A 22789-nucleotide genomic window follows, 5' to 3' on the forward strand; every position below is an offset into this window, starting at 1 on the left:
CCAATGATGCTGGAACAGTTAGACATTTACATTCAAAAAAGTGACACTTCAATCCATATCTTGCACCATGTATAAAAATGGATCGTATACCTAGATGTAAAGCCTAAGATTATAAAACTTCTAGAACAAAACACAGAGAAAATCTTTGTGACCTTGGGCTAGGCAAAATTTCTTAAATATGACACTAAAAGCATAATTCCTAAAATTTAAAAACTGATAAATTATACTTAATCAAAATTCAAAAATTTGACTCTTCAGAAGATACTGTTAAGAGAATGAAAAGGCAAGCAACAGACTAGAAGGCAATATTTGTAAGTCACATATGTGATAAAGAACTTGTAATAGGGAGTTCCCTGGTGGCACAGTGGCTAAGAATCCACCTGACAATGCAGGGGACAAGGGTTCAATCCCTGGTCCGGGAAGATCCCACATGCCGCAAAGCAACTAAGCCCGTGTGCCACAACTACTGAGCCTGTGCTCTAGAGCCCACGAGCCCACGTGCCACAACTACTGAAGCCCACGTACTCTAGGGCCTGCATGCCACAACTACTGAGCCCACATGCTGCAACTACTGAAGACCAAGTGCCTAGAGCCCATGCTCTGCAAGAAGAGAAGCTACCACAATGAGAAGCCCACATACTGCAACGAAGAGTAGCCCCCCACTCGCCGCAACTAGAGAAAGCCCACATGCAGCAATGAAGACCCAATGCAGCCAAAAAAAAAAAAAAATTGTAATAATAATATATAATAAGGAATGTAAAGGAATGCAATTCAATTTTTTTTTAATTTGGTTGTGCTGGGTCTTAGTTGAGGCAGGCGGGCTCCTTAGTTGCAGCATGTGGGCTTCCTTAGTTGTGGCAGGCAAACCCTTAGTTGTGGCATGCATGTGGGACCTAGTTCTCTGACCAGGGATCGAACCCAGGCCCCCTGCATTGGGAGCGCAGAGTCTTAACCACTGCACCACCAGGAAGTCCCCGTAATTCAATTTTTAAATGGGCAAAAGATTTAAACAGATACTTTACTGAAGAAGATATATGGATAGCAACTGAGCACATTAAAAGATATTCACCATCATTCTCATTAGGAAATGCAAATTTAAACCCAATGAGATACCTTTATATACCCAACAGACTGGCTAAAATTAAAAGACTGACCATACCAAGTGTTGATGAGTATATGGAGGAACTGGAACTTATGGTGGGGATGTAAAATGGTACCACTTTTTTACCATGCGACCTAATAATTCCACTCATAGGTATATACACAAGAGATCCACACAAAAACTTGTACACAAATGTTTATAGCAGTATTATTAATAAGAGCCAAAAAGTGTAAACAACCCAAATGTCCACCAAATGGTGAATGGATGAAGAAAATGTGGTATATCCATACAATGGAATGTGGTCCAGCAATAAAAAGGAATGAAGTACTTATACACGCTCCAACATGGATGAAGGATGAAAACATTATGCTAAGTGGAAAAAAAAGTCAAAAAAGATCACATTTTATGATTCCATTAATATGAAATGTGCAGAATGGGTAAATCTAAAGAGACAGAAAGTAGATTAGTGGTTGTCTAAGGCTGGGGAAGGGATTTGGGGTGAGGAGTGGGGAGTGACTGCTAATGGGCACAGGGTTTCTTTGGGGCACAAAAATATTCTAAATTTAGATTGTGATAAAGGGTGCATAACCCTGTAAATTAATTAAAAAACATTGAATTATACAGTTTAAATGGGTGAACTGTATGGCATATGAATTATATCTCAGTAAAGCTATTTTAAAAGTTTGGTAGTTTCTTAAAAGTTAAAAGTAACCCCATGATAGAATCCAGCCATTCTATTCCTAGGTATTTACCCAAGAGAACTGAAAACATTTGTCCACACGAAGACTGTACACCAGTGTTCATAGTAGCGTCATCTGTAATAGCCCCAAACTGGAAACAACCCAAACAAACAACAAACAACAAACAACCCTGTTGTTTGTCCATCACCAGGAGAATGGATAAACAAATTGCTGTATATTCCCACCATGAAATACTACTCAGCAACAAAAAGGAATCAACTAGGGGCTTCCCTGGTGGCGCAGTGGTTGAGAGTCTGCCTGCCAATGCAGGGGACGCGGGCTCGAGCCCTGGTCTGGGAAGATCCCACATGACACGGAGCAGGTGGGCCCGTGAGCCACAGCTGCTGAGCCTGCGCGTCTGGAGCCTGTGCTCCGCGGCAAGAGAGGCCGCGATGGTGAGAGACCCGCGCATCGCGATGAAGAGTGGCCCCCGCTTGCCACAACTAGAGAAGGCCCTTGCACAGAAACGAAGACCCAACACAACTAAAATAAATAAATAAATAAATAAATAATTTAAAAAAAAAAAAAAAAAGGAATCAACTATTCATACACACAACAACATGGACAAATCTCAGAATAATTATGCTGAATAACAGAAGTGACAAAAAAAAAAGAATACTCCATGATTCCATTTATATAAAATTCTAGAAAATACACCTGAACCTATGATAATCAGTGGTTGCCAGGGGAAGGTGAGGGAGGGACAGAGGCAGGAAGGTGAGATTCCAACAGGTTACTGGAAAGTGGGGGGGGGGGGGGGAGTAACGTTCATTACCTTGACTGTGGTGATAGTTTCATGGTTATATACACATATCAAAACATCAGCAGTTATTATACGTCAATTCTACCTCACTAAACAGAAAAACAAAAGAACACAGATCCTAGGGCCCTGCTCTCAGAGATTCTGATTCAGTAGATCTGGGTGGGATCTGAATAACTTTAGCTGTAACAAGCTCTCCAGGTGCTTCTGACCGTCAGTCAGGTTGGGGGACCCTGAGCGGAGTGCAGGCCGGCGATCCTCAATCTTTACTAGTCACCTGTGGATTTGTTCAAATGCAAGTTAGTAGGTCTGGTGTGGGGCTCAAAATTCTGCGTTTCAACAAGGTCCCAGTTGATACCAATACTGCTAATTCAAGACCACGCTTTGCCAGGAGCAAGGGTAGGGAAACTAAAACGATGTTACATATGAAGGAATCTAGGAAAAAAGCAAAGCAATGGGAGAAATGGATGAAAGCGGTCAAAAGGTAAAAATAAAGTATTACTGCTTCCCTCATTTAAAAAAAAAAAAAAGCAAAGCAAGAAAGACACTGAGCAGGAAGAAACTTTCAGAGGTGATAGATATGTTTACAGCATAGTATGTGGTGATGAGTTCACGGGTGTATATTTATGTCCAAATTCATCAAGTTGTATAAATATGTACAAAATTTTGTATGTCAATCACACCTCAAAAGTGATTTTAAAAAAGTTTTACGTCGTCTCCCTCTAACCTCTTCATATATAATTTCTTTTTTTAAAACATAATAAAGAAGTTTATTCTTCCTTAAAAAAGAAGGAGAAGGAGAAGGAGGAGAAGAAGAAGAAAAGAATGAAAGGCAGTGGAGCCAGACGGTGGAGGGTAACGCAGAGCAATCTTGGACATTTCAGCTTTCTATCGGCCACTGTAAATGTTTTAGGAAGGGTGTAATATGATCTAATCTGTGTTTGAGGAAGGTGACCAGCAGCAGGTGAAGGAGAGACTGGCATGGCAAAGAGATACCTGCCAAAAGTTATTGCAAAAATAGGCAGAGGATGGGAACAGGTTATTCACGTTCTCTCCTCTCTCTCTACTCTGAAACTGGGGCAAAGCTGATTCCACAGGTTGAAATCAAGCTGTGAGAGAAACAGGTATAGATGCTGGAGCCAGGAAATACAGGTGTGTGCAGGAACAGAAGGAGGAGGTGGAAGAACAGGATCCACAAAGGTAGGAGGGAAGTAGGATGGGGAGCTGCATCGCTAAGCCTGGCCAAGCCTATCTCTTTACCATGTCTCACGATGGTTTCCTGCTCTCTGTCCCCGCTGCTCTGGGAAGCAGGCACTGTTGTGATGGGTAAAATTTTGAGCACCACCATGGGTCAGATGGTGTCCCCCACCCCCCAGCCAAATATGTTGAAGTCCTAACCCCCCAGCACCTCGGAATGTGACCTTATGTAGAAATAGGATTGTTGCAGATGTGACTGGTTAAGACGAGGTCATATTGGAGTATGGTGGGCCCCTAAACCAACATGACTGTGTCCTTATAAGAGGAGGAGACAGGGACACATGAAGGGAGAACGCCATATGACAATGGAGGCAGAGGTTGAAATGCTGCAGCTGCAAGGCAAGGGACTCCAAAGACTGATGGCCACCACCAGAAGCCAGGCAGAGGCAAGGACAGAGTCTCCCACATAGGTTCCGGAGGGAGCATGGCCCTTGACATCTGGATTCAGACTTCTAGCCTCCAGAACTGTGAGATAATGCAGTTCTACTGTTTTAAGCCATCCAGTCTGTGGCAGCCCTAGGAAACTAATACAACTACCCACTGCAGTATAGGTAAATTCGCTTACAAATTACATGTATATATACCACTGCAGTATAGATATATTCACTTATAAATTACATGTATATGTACCACTACATGTATATGTGTTTAAAAACACAAAAACAGAATTTTAAAGGATGGGCTATATTGGTTACACAATATTTTAAAATTATTTTTACTTCATTAATGATATAAAAAATTCTTATCAGGCAATAAAAAGACATGGAGGAAACTTAAATGCATATTACTAAGTGAAACCAATCTGAAAAGGCTACATACTGTATGATTCCAATTATATGACATTCCAATTATATGACATTCTGGAAAAGGAAAACGATGGAGACAGTAAAAAGATCAGTGGTTGCCAGGGGTTGGGGGATGGGGAAGGATGAATGGGTGGAACATAGAGGATTTTTAGGATAGTGCAGTTACTCTGTATGATACTGTGATGATAGATACATGTCAGTATACATTTGTCCAAAACCATAGACTGTACAATACCAAGGGTGAACCCTAGATTTCATGGACTTTGGTTGATTGTGATACATCAATGCAGGTTAATCAGTTGTAACGAGTGTACCATTCTGTTGATAATGGAGGGGGCTGTGCCTGTGTGGGGGCAGGGGATGAATGGGAAATCTCGATAGCATCCTCTCAGTTTTGCTGTGAACCCCAAACTGCTCTAAAAAATAGTCTTTAAAAAGAAGATCTTTCAGTGAGCAGTGTTATTAAATAAGCTTCATTATTTTTAAAAATCCTGGTTAAATATCATGACACAGAAATGCAAAGATATACTTCTAAGTTCAATTATTTTCCATGGAAGTTTTCTCTTAATCACTGTCATTACCAAAATATAAAATTTAAAAACAATGTCCAGTTTCAAATGGAAGAATTGCATCATTGCCTATACTTATTCCAAATATGCAAAACTTTTGTTGTCATGTGGCGATTAATTCCCACCTTCCCTAACATCAGTCATTTGTTCTTGCAAACTACTCAGAAAGTGTTACAGTCAATAAGTTTACAAACCCACTAGAACTCTTCACTGAGAAATTTTAAATCAGTTGAGAAAATTGTTTCCTGGCTTTTTAAGTGTGAACTTGTGAGAGTTATTGCATCTTCTTCAGGAGCAAAATCACATAATGATGGAATGATTTCCATTGACCAGTTTTCAAAATGCCCCTTTCATAGCATGAGTATTTTTGGAAAAGTAGTTACATTATCACTCCTTAAGAGAAATATACTGTTATGTCTTTGAAGAGACATATTTCGTGTTTGTCTTTTCAGCAACATCTGTTAAGTAGCTTACTACTGAAAGCTTTTTGTTATCGCAGAAAAAAAAGAAAATTAGACACCCATCTTTATGTAAAAGAAAAATGCATAAAGTAATCTTTAAAATGAGCAAAAAGTTGAGAGGAATCCCTCTCACTGATTTCAGGACTTATTATATAGCTACAGTGGTACTGACTATGTGGTATTGGTGGAGGGGTAGACACATTGATCAATGAAACAAAAAGGAGAACCCAGAAATTGTTCCACAAAACTACAGCCAACCGATTTTTGACAAAGGTATAAAAGCAACTCAGTGAAGGAAGAATAGTCTTTTCAACAGGTTATTCCAGAGTATTTGGATATCCATAGGCAAATAAACAAACAAAAAGAAAATCTAAACATCACACTTTATACAAAAACTAACCAACTCAAACGGATCACATACTTAAATGTAAAGTGCAAAACATAACTTCAGAAGATAAGATAGGAGAAAATATTCAAAACTTAGGGCTCGGTGAGGAGTTCTTAGACATGACACCAAAAGCTTGATTCATAAAAGGAAAACTTGATAAACTGGACTTCATCAAAATTAAAAACTTTTGCTCTGTGAAAGACCCTGTTAAGACAATGAAAACACAAGCTACAGACTGAAAGAGAATATCTGTAAACTACATATTTGATAAAGGACTGGGATCTGGAATATATGAAGAACTCTCAAAATTCAACAGTTAAAAAAAATCTAATTATTTAGATAGTGGGCAAAAGACATGAACAGACATTTCACTGAAGAGGATACCCAGATGGCAAATAAGCCCATGAAGAGATGTTCAACATCATTAGCCATTAGAGAAATGCAAATTAAGACCATGATGAGATCACACACGTGCGAGCACAGCTAAAATTAAAAATAGTGACAGGGACTTCCCTGGTGGTGCAGTGGTTAAGAATCCGCCTGCCAATGCAGCGGACACGGGTTCGAGCCATGGTCCGGGAAGATCCCACATGCCACGGAACAACTAAGCCCGTGCACCACAACTACTGAGTCCGTGTGCCGCAACTACTGAAGCCCGCGTGCCTACAGCCCATGCTCTGCAACAAGAGAAGCCACCGCAATGACAAGCCTGCGCACCACAACAAAGAGTAGCCCTGCTCGTGGCAACTAGAGAAAGCCCACGAGCAGCAGCGAAGACCCAACACAGCCAAAAATATTAATTAATTAATTAATTAATTAATTAATTAATTAATTAATTAAAAATAGTGACAAATGGTGGTGAGGATGCAGAAAACTGAATCACTTATACAAACCTGGGAGGAAAGTAAAATGAAACAGCCATTCTGGAAAACATTTTGGCTGGTTCTTAGAAAACTGAATATACAACTACCATACAACCCAACCAACTTGCTCTTGGATGTTTATCCTAGAGAAATGAAAACTCATGTTCACAAAACTGTACTTATGTTTGCAAAAACCTGTACACAAATGTTTACAGCAGCTTTATTTGTAATAGCCCAAAACTGGAATGTCCTCCAGTGAGTGAAGGATTAAACTTGTGGTGGTTTTCCATCCACACCATGGAATACTACTCAGCAATAAAAATGAACTATTGAAACATGCAACAACCTACATGAATTTCCAGAGAGTTATGCTGAGCGAAGAAGGCTAATCCTAAATGGCTATATACTGTATTATGCTATTTATATAACATTCTTGAAGTGAGAAAATGATAGACACAGATTAGTGGTTGCCAGGGGTAAAGGAACATGTAAGGGGTGGGAGAGAAGAGGGTATGGCTGTAAAAATGCAGCTGTGAGGAATCTTTGTGGTGTTGGAAATATTTTGTACTTTGTATCAGTGTAGACATCCTGATTAGGATACTGTACTATAGTTTTGCAAGCTGTTACCATTGTGGGTAACTGGTTAAAGGGTACATGGGACCTCTAGGTACTTAATTTCTTACAGTGTAAATCTATAATTATCTCAAAATAAAAAGTTTAATTTTTTAAAGTTTCTAATAAATAAATGGATAGATAGGAGTTCTGATATTTTCTGCCCACACCCTAATGAATCATCTTTGGCACACCCAGTATGAGAGATCATTGGCATATGCTGCTAGGCCCAGGGGGATAGTCCCTACCCAGTCTTTGGGTCCCTTTAGCTGTTCTCAACATTCTCTTGAAGTTATCTTTCTTAAATGCAATCTTGATCACCTTGTTTCCCCAAATCATTAGTCTTGACAAATAAGGACCTTCTGGCTTTAGTCCTTTATCCAATATATACACCTGAACACCAAACTACTCAGTTTCCAATGGCGCAAAACCCTGTGTGACTGTGACGTACCTGAGAATGGGCACAAAGACCTCTCTATACCCTTATCTTATCTCTAATTAACGTATTTCCTAACTTATCAGGTACCCTAGCACATATGAGGAATGCAACAAATCTTGATTTAAATGTTTATTACCTCCTAAGAGTCCAGAGGTGTTGATTCTGTGTTGCATTCAGAACACTAACCTGCAATCACTCCTGCCAGGTACACCAGCCCCACGCGGAGGCCTTTGTGGACCATTTCCAAGGGAATACCCAAAACGAGCTGCATAACAAGATTCCCCAGGATGTGCTGAACTCTGCAGAGACAAACACAGTTGTCAAACATTATGACTAGCCCAGGCAGTTATTTCCTTGGGAGATTAACAGGCATTGATGTGTTGTTTCTAGTTAAGAACTTGCTTAACTTGAATTCCACTTTCCAATTTTTTTAGGCGACTTTTTTAAAAAATAAAATCTTACATGAAGCTTCAATATGTAAAGCAGATAAAAGGACATTTTAGAAGTACACTTTTGTTTTTTGTTTTGGCCGCACTGTGAGGCACGTGGGATCTTAGTGCCCGGATTAGGGATCGAACCCGTGCCCCCTGCAGTGGAAGTGCGGAGTCTCAACCGCTGCACCGCCAGGGAAGCCCCAGAAGTATACATTTATTTTATAAGCTCTGTTTTACAACAATTACTGATAATGTCAAACAAAGAGCAATGAGGCTTCTTTAAGGAAAATAAGCTTGCAGTTACGGGGTTTAGATGACAACTGCCATCATATGTCAGCTTCAACATCTGCTTTTGTTTTGGTTGCACAGTAGTACTGAGAAAATACTAATTCACTCATGTTGAGTCTAAATTTCAATAGATTTTTTTTTTTTTTGGCTGCGTTGGGTCTTTGTTGCTGAGCGCTGGCTTTCTCTAGTTGCGGGGAGCGGGGGCTACTCTTCCTTGCGGTGCGTGAGCTTCTCATTGTGGTGGCTTCTCTTGTTGCGGAGCATGGGCTCTAGGTTCCCAGGCTTCAGTAGTTGTGGCTCGTGGGCTCTAGAGCGCAGGCAAAGTAGTTGTGGTGCACGGCCTTAGTTGCTCCGCGGCAGGTGGGATCTTCCCAGACCAGGGCTCGAACCCGTGTTCCCTGCATTTGCAGGCGGATTCTTAACCACTGCGCCACCAGGGAAGCCCCGAAATTTCAATAGATTTTTAAACAACCTTCAGGATGTTTAAAAATCCTGAAAACAACCTTCAGGATAGTCTTTAATGAAACAGAGATGGGAAGAGAAACCTCATTCCCAGTTCTACATTAAAAAGGTTTTTTTTTTTAAGTTTACCAGAATGAAAACAAAAAGTTTACCTAGTAACAATAGCTAAAGTTGGTATCGCCCATGTACTATAATTTGGCATATAACATTTTTGAGTACAGATGTTTTTTATTATACTTTTTAAATAGGGAAAAATATTTTTAAGTGAAATTCACATTATTTTACTTGTCAAACCCCACAAGCATCTCTGGAGAATCTCTGAATGTAATTTAGCAAATTCCCACATTACAGTAATCCTTAATTTACTTGCCATGTAACACAATGCTTTATTTTTTTTAAGAGATTTTGGGTTAAACCAGAAAGTTAAAAAATAACACAGGTGTTGAATCTTCCACAAAGTGCAGCCGCTTTCATATTAGTTCTAGGGATTGTGTTTTTGCATTCTAATTTACTTAACAGATATCCAGCAGACCATTGAAGAGGTTCTCTGGGCAAACCCTACAGAACAGATTACTTACCTTTAGGCCACATGTGCATCCAGCCACAACTATCACTGTACAAGCCATCTTCAAAGACATGTGAGAGGTAACACGTAATTCAGCACAGAACAGTCTAGCCAGGACAGTTATATCAATCTTATGGAGGCCTCAGACATAAACAGGTTTTTGAAATATGTGCACCTTGTGAATTGGAACAAGAAGTTCAAAGAAAGCTATCCCATCCTGTCCTCTGGGAACAGTGTGAGGACAAAGTGACTAATAGCACAAAACGGCAAAGAATCACCCCAAGCACTCTTTCCGCTGCTCAACAGCTAGAGTAGAAGTGGCATAATGCTGAGATCCTATCATACCCAGAAGAGAAATACTAATTTTTGTCATCCAAATTCTATGCACCCTTCAAGGTCCAACTTGAATCCATGTCATCTGTGAAGCCATCCCCATCCTGATCATCCCCTTTTTCTGTTTATATTTCTGTAGTTAATCCAACATCCATTTCTTTATCCCTTGTCTACCTCCTCTAGTGAGGGTAGAAGAGCTGGTATTGATTTTCCCAATCTCTCTTAGCTAGGGGTAGCCAGGTCACGTAGTCCTGGCCAATGAGACTCAGGTAGGAACACTGCTAGGAGACTTTTAAGAGAGCCTCTATCGAAACAAAAGGGATAGATGTCACCAGTACCTGGTACTACCTCTTCCCCCTTCCTGCTTTGAATGCAGAGCTACAGCAGCCAACTTGCAACCATGACAGAAAGGCAAAGGGAAAAGCAGAGATGTCAGCACAGGATCGAGTCTTGGCTTCATTAAACAGATGAACCAACCAGCTACCGCTGGGCTTCTTATATGGGCAAAAGATTTACCTACATTTTTTTAAGCCCCTGTTATATTTTCTTGTCACTTGCATCCAAAAGCATCCCTAATTTATACAACCCATATGTGACATGTCCTACACAGCCTTGCAAATTCTTTTTGAGTGTCTTACTATATGTGTCAGACGCTGTAAAAATTGTTAAAAGCATTGTCTCATTTAATCACAGCAACCTTATGAGGTAGGTACTATTACCCCATTTTAGAGATGTGGAAACTGAGGCACAAAGAGGTTAAATAATTACAGTATACTGTAATACTATACTGCCTTGCATTACTATTTAACTGACTATTCCCCCTTATAATTTTAAAGTCTTTGAGTGCAGAAGCCACATTTGCTTCGAACATACTTGTTAAATGGAAAACTAAAGTGTGGAAGTATCCACAGAAATGGGGCAATTGGTGATTTTGTCCCTAACTTGTCAAGCCTCTGAGCCCTGTGTCCTGCCATGGATCCCTATTTAGCCACTGGCCAGAGTTATCTTTCAAGGTCCAGGGCTGGGTAGGTTGCATACATGAAGTTGGCGTCATCTGAAACCCCAGGAGTCCACCAGAGAGGAGGGGCCAGTAGCAAGCTGCTCACTGTCTGCAGTGGGCATGGTGAATCACGGATTCTGAGCAAGGTCACTGAAGGCTATTAGCATTTAAGAAACTGTAAGCAGGGACTTCCCTGGTGGCACAGTGGTTAAGAATCCGCCTGCCAATGCAGGGGACACGGGTTCGAGCCCTGGTCCAGGAAGATCCCACATGCCGCGGAGCAACTAAGCCCGTGCGCCACAAATACTGAGCCTGTGCTCTAGAGCCCGTGAGCCACAACTACTGAAGCCTGTGCACCTGGAGCCCATGCTCCGCAACAAGAGAAGCCACCGCAATGAGAAGCCTGCACACCACAACAAAGAGTAGCCCCCACTCTCCGCAACTAGAGAAAGCCCACGGGCAGCAACAAAGACCCAATGCAGCCAAAAATAAATAAATAAATTTTTTAAAAAAACTGTAAGCAAAAATGGCAGGCTCTACATCACCTATTGCTTGTATTATTCTAAATGAACGTTATTATACACTCATCGAAATGCTCATGAATTAATTTTTTAAGTGTTTGGCAGAGGTGGGGAGGATGGCACTGATGACTCACATTTTCAAAAGAACATTTAACAACATCACACAGCTTGAGGAACACACTTTTGGTTTGGTAACGATTTCTCTTCTCATTAATATTCCTACAGACATACCAATATTAGGCAGTTACAATGCAATACAAAGTACACTGGACCTAGAGTTAGCACTAATGGGTTGAGATCCTCACTCTACAACTTAGCTGTGTGACACGGAGCAAGAGTCTACATCCCGTAAGCCTCAGACACGAAACAGCAAGGCCTCCTAGGGTTGCCATGAGGATCAAACAAGATTATGGACGTGAAAGTGCCTGATCAATAATAAAGCACCGAACAAATGCTCGGGGTTACAATGACTTATAGTCACCTCTGACATCAGTGACTTAACTGTCAGTCCTTACCCAGCATGCACCAGCATGTATGAGATAAACCTCCAGGCTTCCTCCCTCTTCTCAGGACTGTAGATAAAGGGACTCTCCAAGATGCCCGTGTCCAAGGTGATCCACTGTTCCTGCGGCTTCCACACAGCATAGTAAATAAACACTGCCAGCTGACAGGGAGGGGCAGACACAGACGTTAACCACACCTTCTGCAGAGAGAGGCCCCATTAAAGCCCACGGGCACTACCTCTGTTTCAAACAATTAGCTCTCAAGAGGGCCACTCCCTAGCATGTGCTCAGAAGATGACAGGAATTCAATTCCCTGCCATATATCTGACCATACAACTGTGGGCACTTCCTCCAGCGATTAGGAGCAGCTGTAGACCAAACTGCAAAGAAGAATCTTTCGAACCCACTTTCCTCTCTTAAATACCCACTGCCCTCATCTTCCCAAACTCACTATTTGGTCGTTCATTTACAACTTAAGATGAAATTAAGTCACTGCTGGTTTCTGAAGAATAGAGGAGGGAAAGGGAAAAGTAGTAACTTTACAGTGGAGAAACCTGGCAAATACGACCTTAACCAAGTGATGAAGGTTAATGTCACAGGGATGTCATGTGGATGTCCCCTATCCTCTGCTCCCTGACGTGATCTGATGAGAAGGGTACTTCACTTCTGTGGTCTTCCTCCCTCAAACCCATAACTTCAGTCTAATCACGAGAAAAACATCAGACAAACCCAGATTGGGGGACATTCTACAGGATACCTGGCCAGTACTCCTCAAGACTATCAAAACCATGGAAAGCAAAGACTGAAACTGGGAAGTGGACTTCGCCTCCCCAGGAGCGGTACGTCTGTGCACGAGCCTCACGGCTCTGCGGCAGCAGCACAGGGCAGCGGAGCCCGAGGGGTAGGGGTACGGGCAGGGGTACGAGCAGGGGCAGGGGCGGGGCGGCTGCCGCCACAGCCGGGAGTCGAGACACATTCGACGCCATCGTGATGGCGGATGAGAGGTTTCACGGGGAAGGGTATCAGGAAGGCTATGAAGAAGGAAGTAGTTTGGGTATGATTGAAGGAAGGCAGCATGGCACGTTTCCTGGAGCTAAAATCGGATCTGAGATCAGGTGCTACCAAGGTTTCGCTTTTGCTCGGAGATGTCTCCTGCACAGTTGCTCCACTGAGAAAGACAGCAAATAGGTGAAGGTCTTAGAATCGCTGATTGCAATGATTCAGAAATTCCCTTATGATAACCCTACTTATGATAAACTTCACGAAGACTTAGACAAAATTAGAGGGAAATTTAAGCAGCTTTGTTCATTACTAAACGTTCAGCCTGACTTTAAAATTAGTACGGAAGGTTCTGGACATTCATTTTGATGACAGACGAACAGACAAAACATCAAGGAACAGATGTTCGTATGTTAAGTGTTTAAAAATGTGATTAAAGGCAAAACAATGATGGGGGATTCAGTGTTTTGCAGGGAGGGTTCCAGCTTGGCCGGTGAAAGGGCTTCCTTCCCCCGAGGTCTGCCTGCATCGCCTCGGTGCCCCCCACAGGGCCCCTCCGCACAAGCCCGTCCTTTGTTGGGCCCTGTCTGCTCTGCAGTCTGAACACAGCCCTGGCAGAGCCCTCGCCGGGCTGCTGTCTCTGATCCAGGGTCCAGGCCGTTGGCTCACGGTTTCTCGCCACCTGGCAGGCCTGGCTGGATATAGACTCGGGTTGGCTCTGGATAGGATAAACCTCCCATTTATCCCCCCAGGCTTTGGTCAGTGCTCAGAGGGACAGTTTTTTAAAAAATGAGAGCCACAGGGTTGACACGAAGCAGGTTAATGGGAAAGAGTGATGGGTACTGTGACATTTATTGACCCTTGAGATGCGCCAGTGCTGTGACCTGCTTCTCATGTTTTATTTAGTCCCTTCAGGAGCCCGTGAGGTGGGCGTTATTCCTGTTTTATAGTCGAGGAAACGGAGCCCCAAGAGACTGCCTGGTCCAAAGGCAGTGGGCGGCAGAGTTGGGAATCCAACCCCCATCTCCTGGTGCCCGCTCTGGAACCTGCGGTCGCACCCACAAGCTCGGGGTCCCTGCCCGCAGATCCCCGCTGTGCCCCGTGGAGCCCTGGGGTGTCGTCTGTGGCCATGGACATGGGCATCTGGCTGAGAGGAGGAAAGGCCAGCCCTGTCCCCAGGGAGCCCAGACGTGCTCTTCCTGTGTCCCCGGGTGGATGGGGCTCTGTAGCATCAAAAATGGTCAAGGGGAGGGGATTTTAAGGCCACCGCTCTATGTGCAGAAACTTTGGAGCCTTACTGCAGTCTTCCTTTTAGTGTGAGTTCTCTGTCTTCTGCCCGGACTTAAAGGCATCGTCTATACATGGTGAGGTCCCGGCAGGCCAGTCCCCCGTGAGATGCGTGGTTCCCGGGCATTTCTCTGCAAGTGATGGCCCGTGTCCAGGCCCCTCGGGCACCCCGGCCAGAGCCCTCTCCCCACCTGCTACTGGCCCAGGGAGCAGATCTGGAAGCCGTGAGTGAAATTAGCACACGGGTAGCCGTGAATCCACTCCAGATTTCAAAATCATTCCAGAGCATCTGGGTAGACTGTGCTCCCCTGGCAGCTGCTGGGGGGTCTCTGCAGGGCCTGGGACGCTGGCCCTCACCATGTGCCGAGGAGGAAGAAACGGCTTCTAGTTGTTGGAGGACAAGACTCCGCCTTTATCCTGCTCGGCCGTCTTACGTGTGTCTTGCTGTAGGTTCCTGGCCTGCAGTCCCAACCTCAGTTCTGCGGAGCCCAGGGCTGGGCGCACAGCCTCAGATGTGCCTTCGTACAGACACCAGCAGTGCTCATCTCTGGCTGGTGGGATGAAAGGGCTTTTGTTGTCATTTTCCTGGGTGGATTTTTGTGTTTCCTAAACTATCTGTTTGGACAATGTATTATTTTTATAATTGGAGAAAAAATAAACAACATATTTTAAAGCAAAAAAAAAAAAAAGACTGAGAAACTGTCACAGATCAGAGTAAACTGGGGGGAATGTGAAAACTAAATGCAGCATGATACCCTGGGTTCGAGGGTACAAGAGGGACAGAAAGAGGACACTAATGGAAAAATTGGTAAAAGCCAAATTAAGCCTGGAGTTTAGTTATTACTAATATACTAATATGAGTTTCTTAGTTTTGACAAATGTACTATGGAAATATAAGATATTAGCAATGGGAGAAATTGTGTGAGGGATATACAGGAACTCTCTGTACTATCTCTGCAAATTTTCTGTAAAGCTAAAATTATTCCAAAATAAAAAATTTGTTTTAAAAAAGAATTTCTTTTTTTTTTGGCCATGCCATGTGGCTTGTGGGATCTTATTTCCCCAACCAGGGATCAAACCCAGGCCCCTGGTAGTGAAAGCATTGAGTCCTAACCACTGGACTGCGAGGGAATTCCCAAATTTGTTCAAAAATTTTTAATTAGGGAATTCTCTGGCGGTCCAGTGGTAAAGAATCCACCTTCCAATGCAAGGGACGTGGGTTTGATCCCTGGTTGGGGAACTAAGATCCCACATGCCGTGGGGCAACTAAGCCCGTGCGCCACAACTAGAGAGAAGCCCGCACAGTGCAACAAAAAAAAAGATCTTGCATGCCGCAACTAAGACCCAACGCAGCCCCAAAATTTAATCAAATAAATAAAATAAATTTTTTTTTAAAATGGCTTTTGGCCTTCAACTGTAATTCTTACCCCCAGGTCTCCAGTCCTGGCCTACCCTGTAGATTTTAAACTTGCCAAGCCTCCACAATTACATGAGCCAATTCCTTAAAATAAATCAATCTCTCTCTCTCCATATACATGTGTATGTAGATAGATGATAGATGATGATAGATAGATAGATAGATAGATAGATAATGTGTGTGTGTATGAGGGTGTATACATCCTATTGGTTCTGCTTCTTTAAAGAATCCTGACTAATACCGTCCCTGATAAGGAAGTTGAGGCATCAGTGGGAATTAAGAGGATGACATTAGGGACTTCCTAATGGCCCTCAAGTCACACCCCACAGGCAGCCATCCTCTGTCAATTCCTTTATGAGACATCATGGTGTGGGAGAAAAAGCTGGGTGAGATGAGGCTCAGGAGAAGCCCAGTCCTGGCCAAATAACTAAGTATGTGGCCTTGGGCAAATCGCCCCATGTCTCTAGGCCTTGCACTCTTTTCTGGAAAACAGAAGGGCTGACTAGACCAGAGTCTGAAACCCACTACATGCTGCACATAGTAGACATCATTAGAAGATCCCATTTTTTTCCTACTGAGATCTGGAGGCAACCTATAATTCTTCTAAACATATGGCTCCTGATAGACCTTACCAATCAATCAAAGTTGGTTCATGAGATCAAACCAATTTGCAACCCCAAAATTATTTGATTTCTAAAGTCCCCACAAACTAAAATGAAACGAAACCACTAAAACTGTGGTCACTGCTGGGCAGGGGAGTTGTTTGAAAAATAAAACTCAACCCTTGGCTAAAAGTGACTGGGAACATAAGAAAAACCTGGGAAGGGAACTCTGGAGAGGGTGAGGTCGAGTTCTGTGTGTGCTGTACTTGCCGTCGCCAAGCTCACCTCTTACGTTTTCCAGTCTCTTATCTAGACCTGATCTAAAGCCCCAGTGTGTGTGTACAACTCCCCAGGGGTCCTTGCACCAGTGCCCACCACCCCGAATGCTTACCTCAGCAATGCTGATGGAGATGATGAACACAGGGGGCGGGAGGCAGTTAGCTCTTTCCAGGTATGTTCTTCGCATTGGTTCAGGAAGCATCCATTTTGAGACAATCCTCTGGACCTTTTTAGGCTTGAAGGGATCTTTACCTGCCCTGTACTCTCTCATTTTCTCCTCTTCCAGCATTTCTTTCATCTCTCTATCCCTATTCAGAGTCACATCCTCTTCCATCTCCAAATTATGAGCAGCAGCCATTGTCCTGGGTCCACCCTCCACCTGAAAGGGACATGAATGTCAGGGAAAAACAGATGACCCTATAGTTTTTGGGCCATGGCTCTTTCCTGGGCTCTCTGGCACAACCATTGGTTTCCAATGCCTTTCCTGTGTGTTAATAGAAGGCAGCTGAAGATCTGGTGCCCAAATACACGTAATATCCATACCCTTTTCACCAGTGTGTAATGGTGAAAAAGTACTAGAGTCTCCCCAATTGAGGGAGAGGACTCCCCAGAAGTCATTTATGGATTCACCTACGGACACCACCCAAAGGACGGACTGGAACTTTGGGATGGCAACTCTACCTCATATACCAATTCCTTCCCCTCCGCCACTGACTCTCAAAGCAACCATTAGTGTAAGAAGTAGCTTTGCCACGAGGTGATGTATCTCAGAGCCCAAACCACGCTCACTGCATAACTGAACTCAGTTTTGTCCAGCTTAAGTAAATAATCTCCTTTCCCTTCTCAGTTTCATCTTGCTTCTGCTCTCAGGCCAAACACAGATCTCTAGTTTCTGATTCAGAATCAAAAATGATTTACTGAGCATTGACTATATATCAGGTACTATGCTAGGGGCCCCATTATAGGTTAAAAAATTCGCTTCCCATTCCCCCCTCAAAAATGATTTAAACCCACATCTTCTCCTTCTAAATTATCAGTGTCCTTTCTAAAATGCCACCCTGCCCATTCTATAGCACTTGGGAGTTAAGTAGACCCTTCCTTACTGGTTCTCCAGATACAACATTAACATCCTCGCTAAAACACGTCTTCCCAACAATTCTCTGACATCTGACACTCTTGGCTGAGTTCCTAGTAATTTCCACATCCAGTATTCCCTTGAACTCAATCCTCAACATCCAAACACTCAAGGATTTATTCAACAGATATCTGTTGAACACCTACTCTGTATCAGGCCACCATCCCTATCCCAAAGTGTTTAAAATGTCATGAAGGAGGCTGAGGTCAACAAAAATTACACAAATAATTGTACAGTTACAGCTGTGCTAGGTGATACCAAGCAGATACATAGGTTACTGAGGCAGCATGTCTGTAACAGTGAGGCCTGCTCTACATACTCTTTCCTCTCCCTGTGTCATGGTGCTAGCTGTACTGTCCTTCTCCATTCGGTTTAGTTCTGTAATATTTTACTTCTGGTTGAACTATTTAAATATTTCAATCAAATGTTTTCAGGTCAAAAAAAGGGGTGGGGGAGGCTCAAATATATTAAGGGAAAAAAATAATATTGCCAGACACTACAGAGAGTACAATCCAATTTTTGTAAAAAGTAATATATTGTTACACAGGAAAACATCTGGAGAATTAACCATGATTATATCTGCATGATAGGATTTCACTAGATTTTTGCCCTCTATGCAGGAGTAGGTACAGATTTTGTGTACTCTGAAGCTTAAACAATTTGGGAGGGGGGTTTCTTTGGAAAAAATAATATAAAATTAAAATTACAAAATAAAAAAATTATAAATGTACACTGCTTTAGAAGGAGCCCATGCAAGTAGAAGTCTGAAGCTTAAGCTTTATTAGTTTCACAAGTAATCCAGCCAAAACAATACTAAAAAAGAAGAACAAAACAGGAGGTATCACACTCTCTGATTTCAAACTATATAAAAAGCCACAGTAATCAAAACAATATGGTACCGGCACAGAAACAGACAGACACATAGATAAATGGAACTGAATAGAGAGCCCAGAAATGAACTCATACTTATACAGGCAATTAATCTACAACAAAGGAAGCAAGAATATACAATGGGGAAAAGATGGCCTCACACCTCATACAAAAATAAACTCAAAATGGATTAAACACTAAAATGTAAGACCTGAAACCATAAAACTTCTAGAAGAAAACACAGGCAGTCTGCTATTTAACATCAGTCTTAGCAATATTTTTTTGGATATGTCTCCTCAGGCAAGGTAAACAAAAGCAAAAATAAACAAATGAGACTACATCAAACTAAAAAGCTTTTGCACAGCAAAGAAAACTATCAACAAAGGAAAAGGCCACCTACTGAATGGAAAAAGATGTTTTCAAATGATATATCTGACAAGGGGTTGATATCCAAAATATACAAAGAACTCATACAATTCAACATCAAAAAAACAAACAACCCAATTGAAAAACGGCCATAGAGAGAGATTGGTTCAAGATGGCAGAGTAGAAGGACACGCTCTCACTCCCTCTGGTGAGAGCCCCGGAATCAAAACTGACTTCTGAACAATCATCGACAGGAAGACACTGGAACTCACAAAAAAGATACCCCACATCCAAAGACAAAGGAGAAGCCGCAATGAGACAGTAGAAGGTGCACAATCACAATAAAATCAAATCCCATAACTGCTGGGTGGGTGACTCACAAACTGGAGAACACTTATACCACAGAAGTCCACCCACTAGAGTGAAGGTTCTGAGCCCCACGTCAGGCTTCCCAACCTGGGGGTCCGGCAACGGGAGGAGGAATTCCTAGAGAATCAGACTTTGAAGGCTAGCGGGATTTGATTACAGGACTTAGACAGGACTGGGGGAAACAGAGACCACTCTTGGAGGGCACACACAAAGTAGTGTGCATATCGGGACCCAGGGGAAGGAGCAGTGACCCCATAGGAGACTGAACCAGACCTACCTGCTAGTGTTGGAGGGTCTCCTGCAGAGGCGGCAGGGGGGGGGGGGGTGGCTGTGTCTCACTGAGAGGACAAGGACACTGGCAGCAGAAGTTCTGGGAAGTACTCCTTGGCGTGAGCCCTCCCAGAGTCTGCCATTAGCCCAACCAAAGAGCCTGGTACGATCCAGTGCTGGGTTGCCTCAGGTCAAACAACCAAGAGGGAGGGAACCCAGCCCCACCCATCAGCAAACAAGCGGATTAAAGTTTTACTGAGTTCTGCCCACCAGAGCAACACCCAGCTATACCCGCCACCAGTCCCTCCCATCAGGAAGCTTTCACAAGCCTCTTAGATAGCCTCATCCACCAGAGGGCAGACAGCAGAAGCAAGAAGAACTACAGTCCTGAAGCCTGTGGAACAAAAACCACATTCACAGAAAGATAGACAAGATGAAAAGGCAAATGGCTATGCACCAGACGAAGGAAAAAGATAAAACCCCAGAAAAACAACTAAATGAAATGGAGATAGGCAACCTTCCAGAAAAAGAATTCAGAATAATGATAGTGAAGATGATCCAGGACCTCGGAAAAAGAATGAAGGCAAAGATCGAGAAGATGCAAGAAATGTGTAACAAAGACCTAGAAGAATTAAAGAACAAACAGAGATGAACAATACAATAACTGAAATGAAAAATACACTAGAAGGAATCAATAGCAGAATAACTGAGGCAGAAGAACGGATAAGTGACCTGGAAGACAGAATGGTGGAATTCACTGCTGCGGAACAGACTAAAGAAAAAAGAATGAAAAGAAATGAAGACAGCCTAAGAGACCTCTGGGACAACATTAAACGCAACAACATTCGCATTATAGGGGTCCCAGAAGGAGAAGAGAGAGAGAAAGGACCAGAGAAAATATTTGAAGAGATTATAGTCGAAAACTTCCCTAACATGGGAAAGGAAATAGCCACCCAAGTCCAGGTAGCGCAGAGAGTCCCATACAGGATAAACCCAAGGAGAAACACGCTGAGACACATAGTAATCAAATTGGCAAAAATTAAAGACAAAGAAAAATTATTGAAAGCAGCAAGGGAAAAACGACAAATAACATACAAGGGAACTCCCATAAGGTTAACAGCTGATTTCTCAGCGGAAATGCTACAAGCCAGACTGGAGTGGCATGACATATTTAAAGTGATGAAAGGGAAGAACCTACAACCAAGATTACTCTACCCGGCAAGGATCTCATTCAGATTTGATGGAGAAATCAAAAGCTTTACAGACAAGCAAAAGCTAAGAGAATTCAGCACCACCAAACCAGCTCTACAACAAATGCTAAAGGAACTTCTCTAAGTGGGAAACACAAGAGAAGAAAAGGACCTACAAAAACAAACCCAAAACAATTAAGAAAATGGTAATAGAAACATACATATTGATAATTACTTTAAACGTGAATGGATTAAATGCTCCAACCAAAAGACACAGGCTCACTGAATGGATACAAAAACAAGACCCATATATATGCTGCCTACAAGAGACCCACTTCACACCTAGGGCCACATACAGACTGAAAATGAGGCGATGGAAAAAGATATTCCATGCAAATGGAAATCAAAAGAAAGCTGGAGTAGCAATACTCATGTCAGATAAAATGGACTTTAAAATAAAGAATGTTACAAGAGACAAGGAAGGACACTACATAATGATCAAGGGATCAATCCAAGAAGAAGATATAACAATTATAAATATATATGCACCCAACATAGGAGCACCTCAATACATAAGGAAACTGCTAACAGCTATAAAAGAGGAAATTGATAGTAACACAGTAATAGTGGGGGACTTTAACACCTCACTTACACCAGTGGACAGATCACCCAAACAGAAAATTAATAAGGAAACACAAGCTTTAAATGACACAATAGACCAGATAGATTTAATTGATATTTATAGGACATTCCATCCAAAAACAGCAGATTACACTTTCTTCTCAAGTGCGCATGGAACATTCTCCAGGATAGATCACATCTTGGGTCACAAATCAAGCCTCAGTAAATTTAAGAAAATTGAAATCATATCAAGCATCTTTTCTGACCACAACACTATGAGATTAGAAATCAATTACAGGGGGAAAAAAACATAACAAACACAAACACGTGGAGGCTAAACAATACTTTACTAAATAACCAAGATATCACTGAAGAAATCAAAGAGGAAATCAAAAAGTACCTAGAGACAAATGACAATGAAAACACAACAAACCAAAACCTATGGGATGCAGCAAAAGCAGTTCTAAGAGGGAAGTTTACAGCAATACAAGCCTACCTCAAGAAACAAGAAAAATCTCAAATAAACAATCTAACATTACACCTAAAGGAACTAAAGAAAGAAGAACAAACAAAACCCAAAGTTAGCAGAAGGAAAGAAATCATAAAGATTAGAGTAGAAAGAAATGAAATAGAAACAAAGAAAACAATAACAAAGATCAATAAAACTAAAAGCTGGTTCTTTGAGAAGATAAACAAAATTGATAAACCATTAGCCAAACTCATCAAGAAAAAGAGGGAGTGGCCTCAAATCAATAAAATTAGAAATGAAAAAGGAGAAGTTACAACAGACACCGCAGAAATACCAAGCATCCTAAGAGACTACTACAAGCAACTCTATGCCACTATAATGGACAACCTGGAAGAAATGGACAAATTCTTAGAAAGGTATAACCTTCCAAGACTGAACCAGGAAGCAATAGAAAATATGAACAGACCAATCACAAGTAATGAAATTGAAACTGTGATGAAAAAAATCTTCCAACAAACAAAAGTCCAAGAATATATGGCTTCACAGGCGAATTCTATCACACATTTAGAGAAGAGCTAACACCATCCTTCTCAAACTCTTCCAAAGAATTGCAGAGGAAGGAACACTCCCAAACTCATTCTATGAGGCCACCATCACCCTGATACCAAAACCAGACAAAGTTACTACAAAAAAAGAAAATTACAGACCAATATCACTCCTGAATATAGATGCAAAAATCCTCAACAAAATACTAGTAAACAGAATCCAACAACACATTAAAAGGATCATACACCATGATCAAGTGGGATTTA

At 42.1% G+C, this 22789-nt stretch overlaps 1 protein-coding gene, 1 long non-coding RNA gene and 1 pseudogene across 3 annotated transcripts in view; 2 read left to right on the plus strand and 1 right to left on the minus strand.

The window, feature by feature from the left end:
* The window catches only part of LOC132363746 (uncharacterized), a 32498-nt gene extending 30166 nt beyond the window's left edge, over window positions 1-2332 (plus strand). Inside the window, exon 4 of the long non-coding RNA XR_009502653.1 lies at window positions 1847-2332. This is a non-coding gene — a long non-coding RNA (uncharacterized LOC132363746). The remainder of the gene's footprint in view (window positions 1-1846) is intronic.
* Window positions 1-22789, minus strand: part of RHBDL2 (rhomboid like 2) — a 97996-nt gene that overhangs the window by 11583 nt on the left and 63624 nt on the right. For both annotated transcript variants that reach the window (XM_059919418.1, XM_059919424.1), the window contains exons 2-4: window positions 16800-17066; window positions 12116-12264; window positions 8184-8296 (exon numbers count right to left, since the gene is read on the minus strand). In XM_059919418.1, coding sequence (XP_059775401.1) covers window positions 8184-8296; window positions 12116-12264; window positions 16800-17066 — 529 coding nt within the window. The remainder of the gene's footprint in view (window positions 1-8183; window positions 8297-12115; window positions 12265-16799; window positions 17067-22789) is intronic.
* On the plus strand, window positions 13043-13680 carry LOC132347057 (protein LTO1 homolog; annotated as a pseudogene).

This window comes from Balaenoptera ricei, chromosome 1, assembly GCF_028023285.1.
Source record: "Balaenoptera ricei isolate mBalRic1 chromosome 1, mBalRic1.hap2, whole genome shotgun sequence".
Classification (NCBI taxonomy): Eukaryota; Metazoa; Chordata; class Mammalia; order Artiodactyla; family Balaenopteridae; genus Balaenoptera; species Balaenoptera ricei.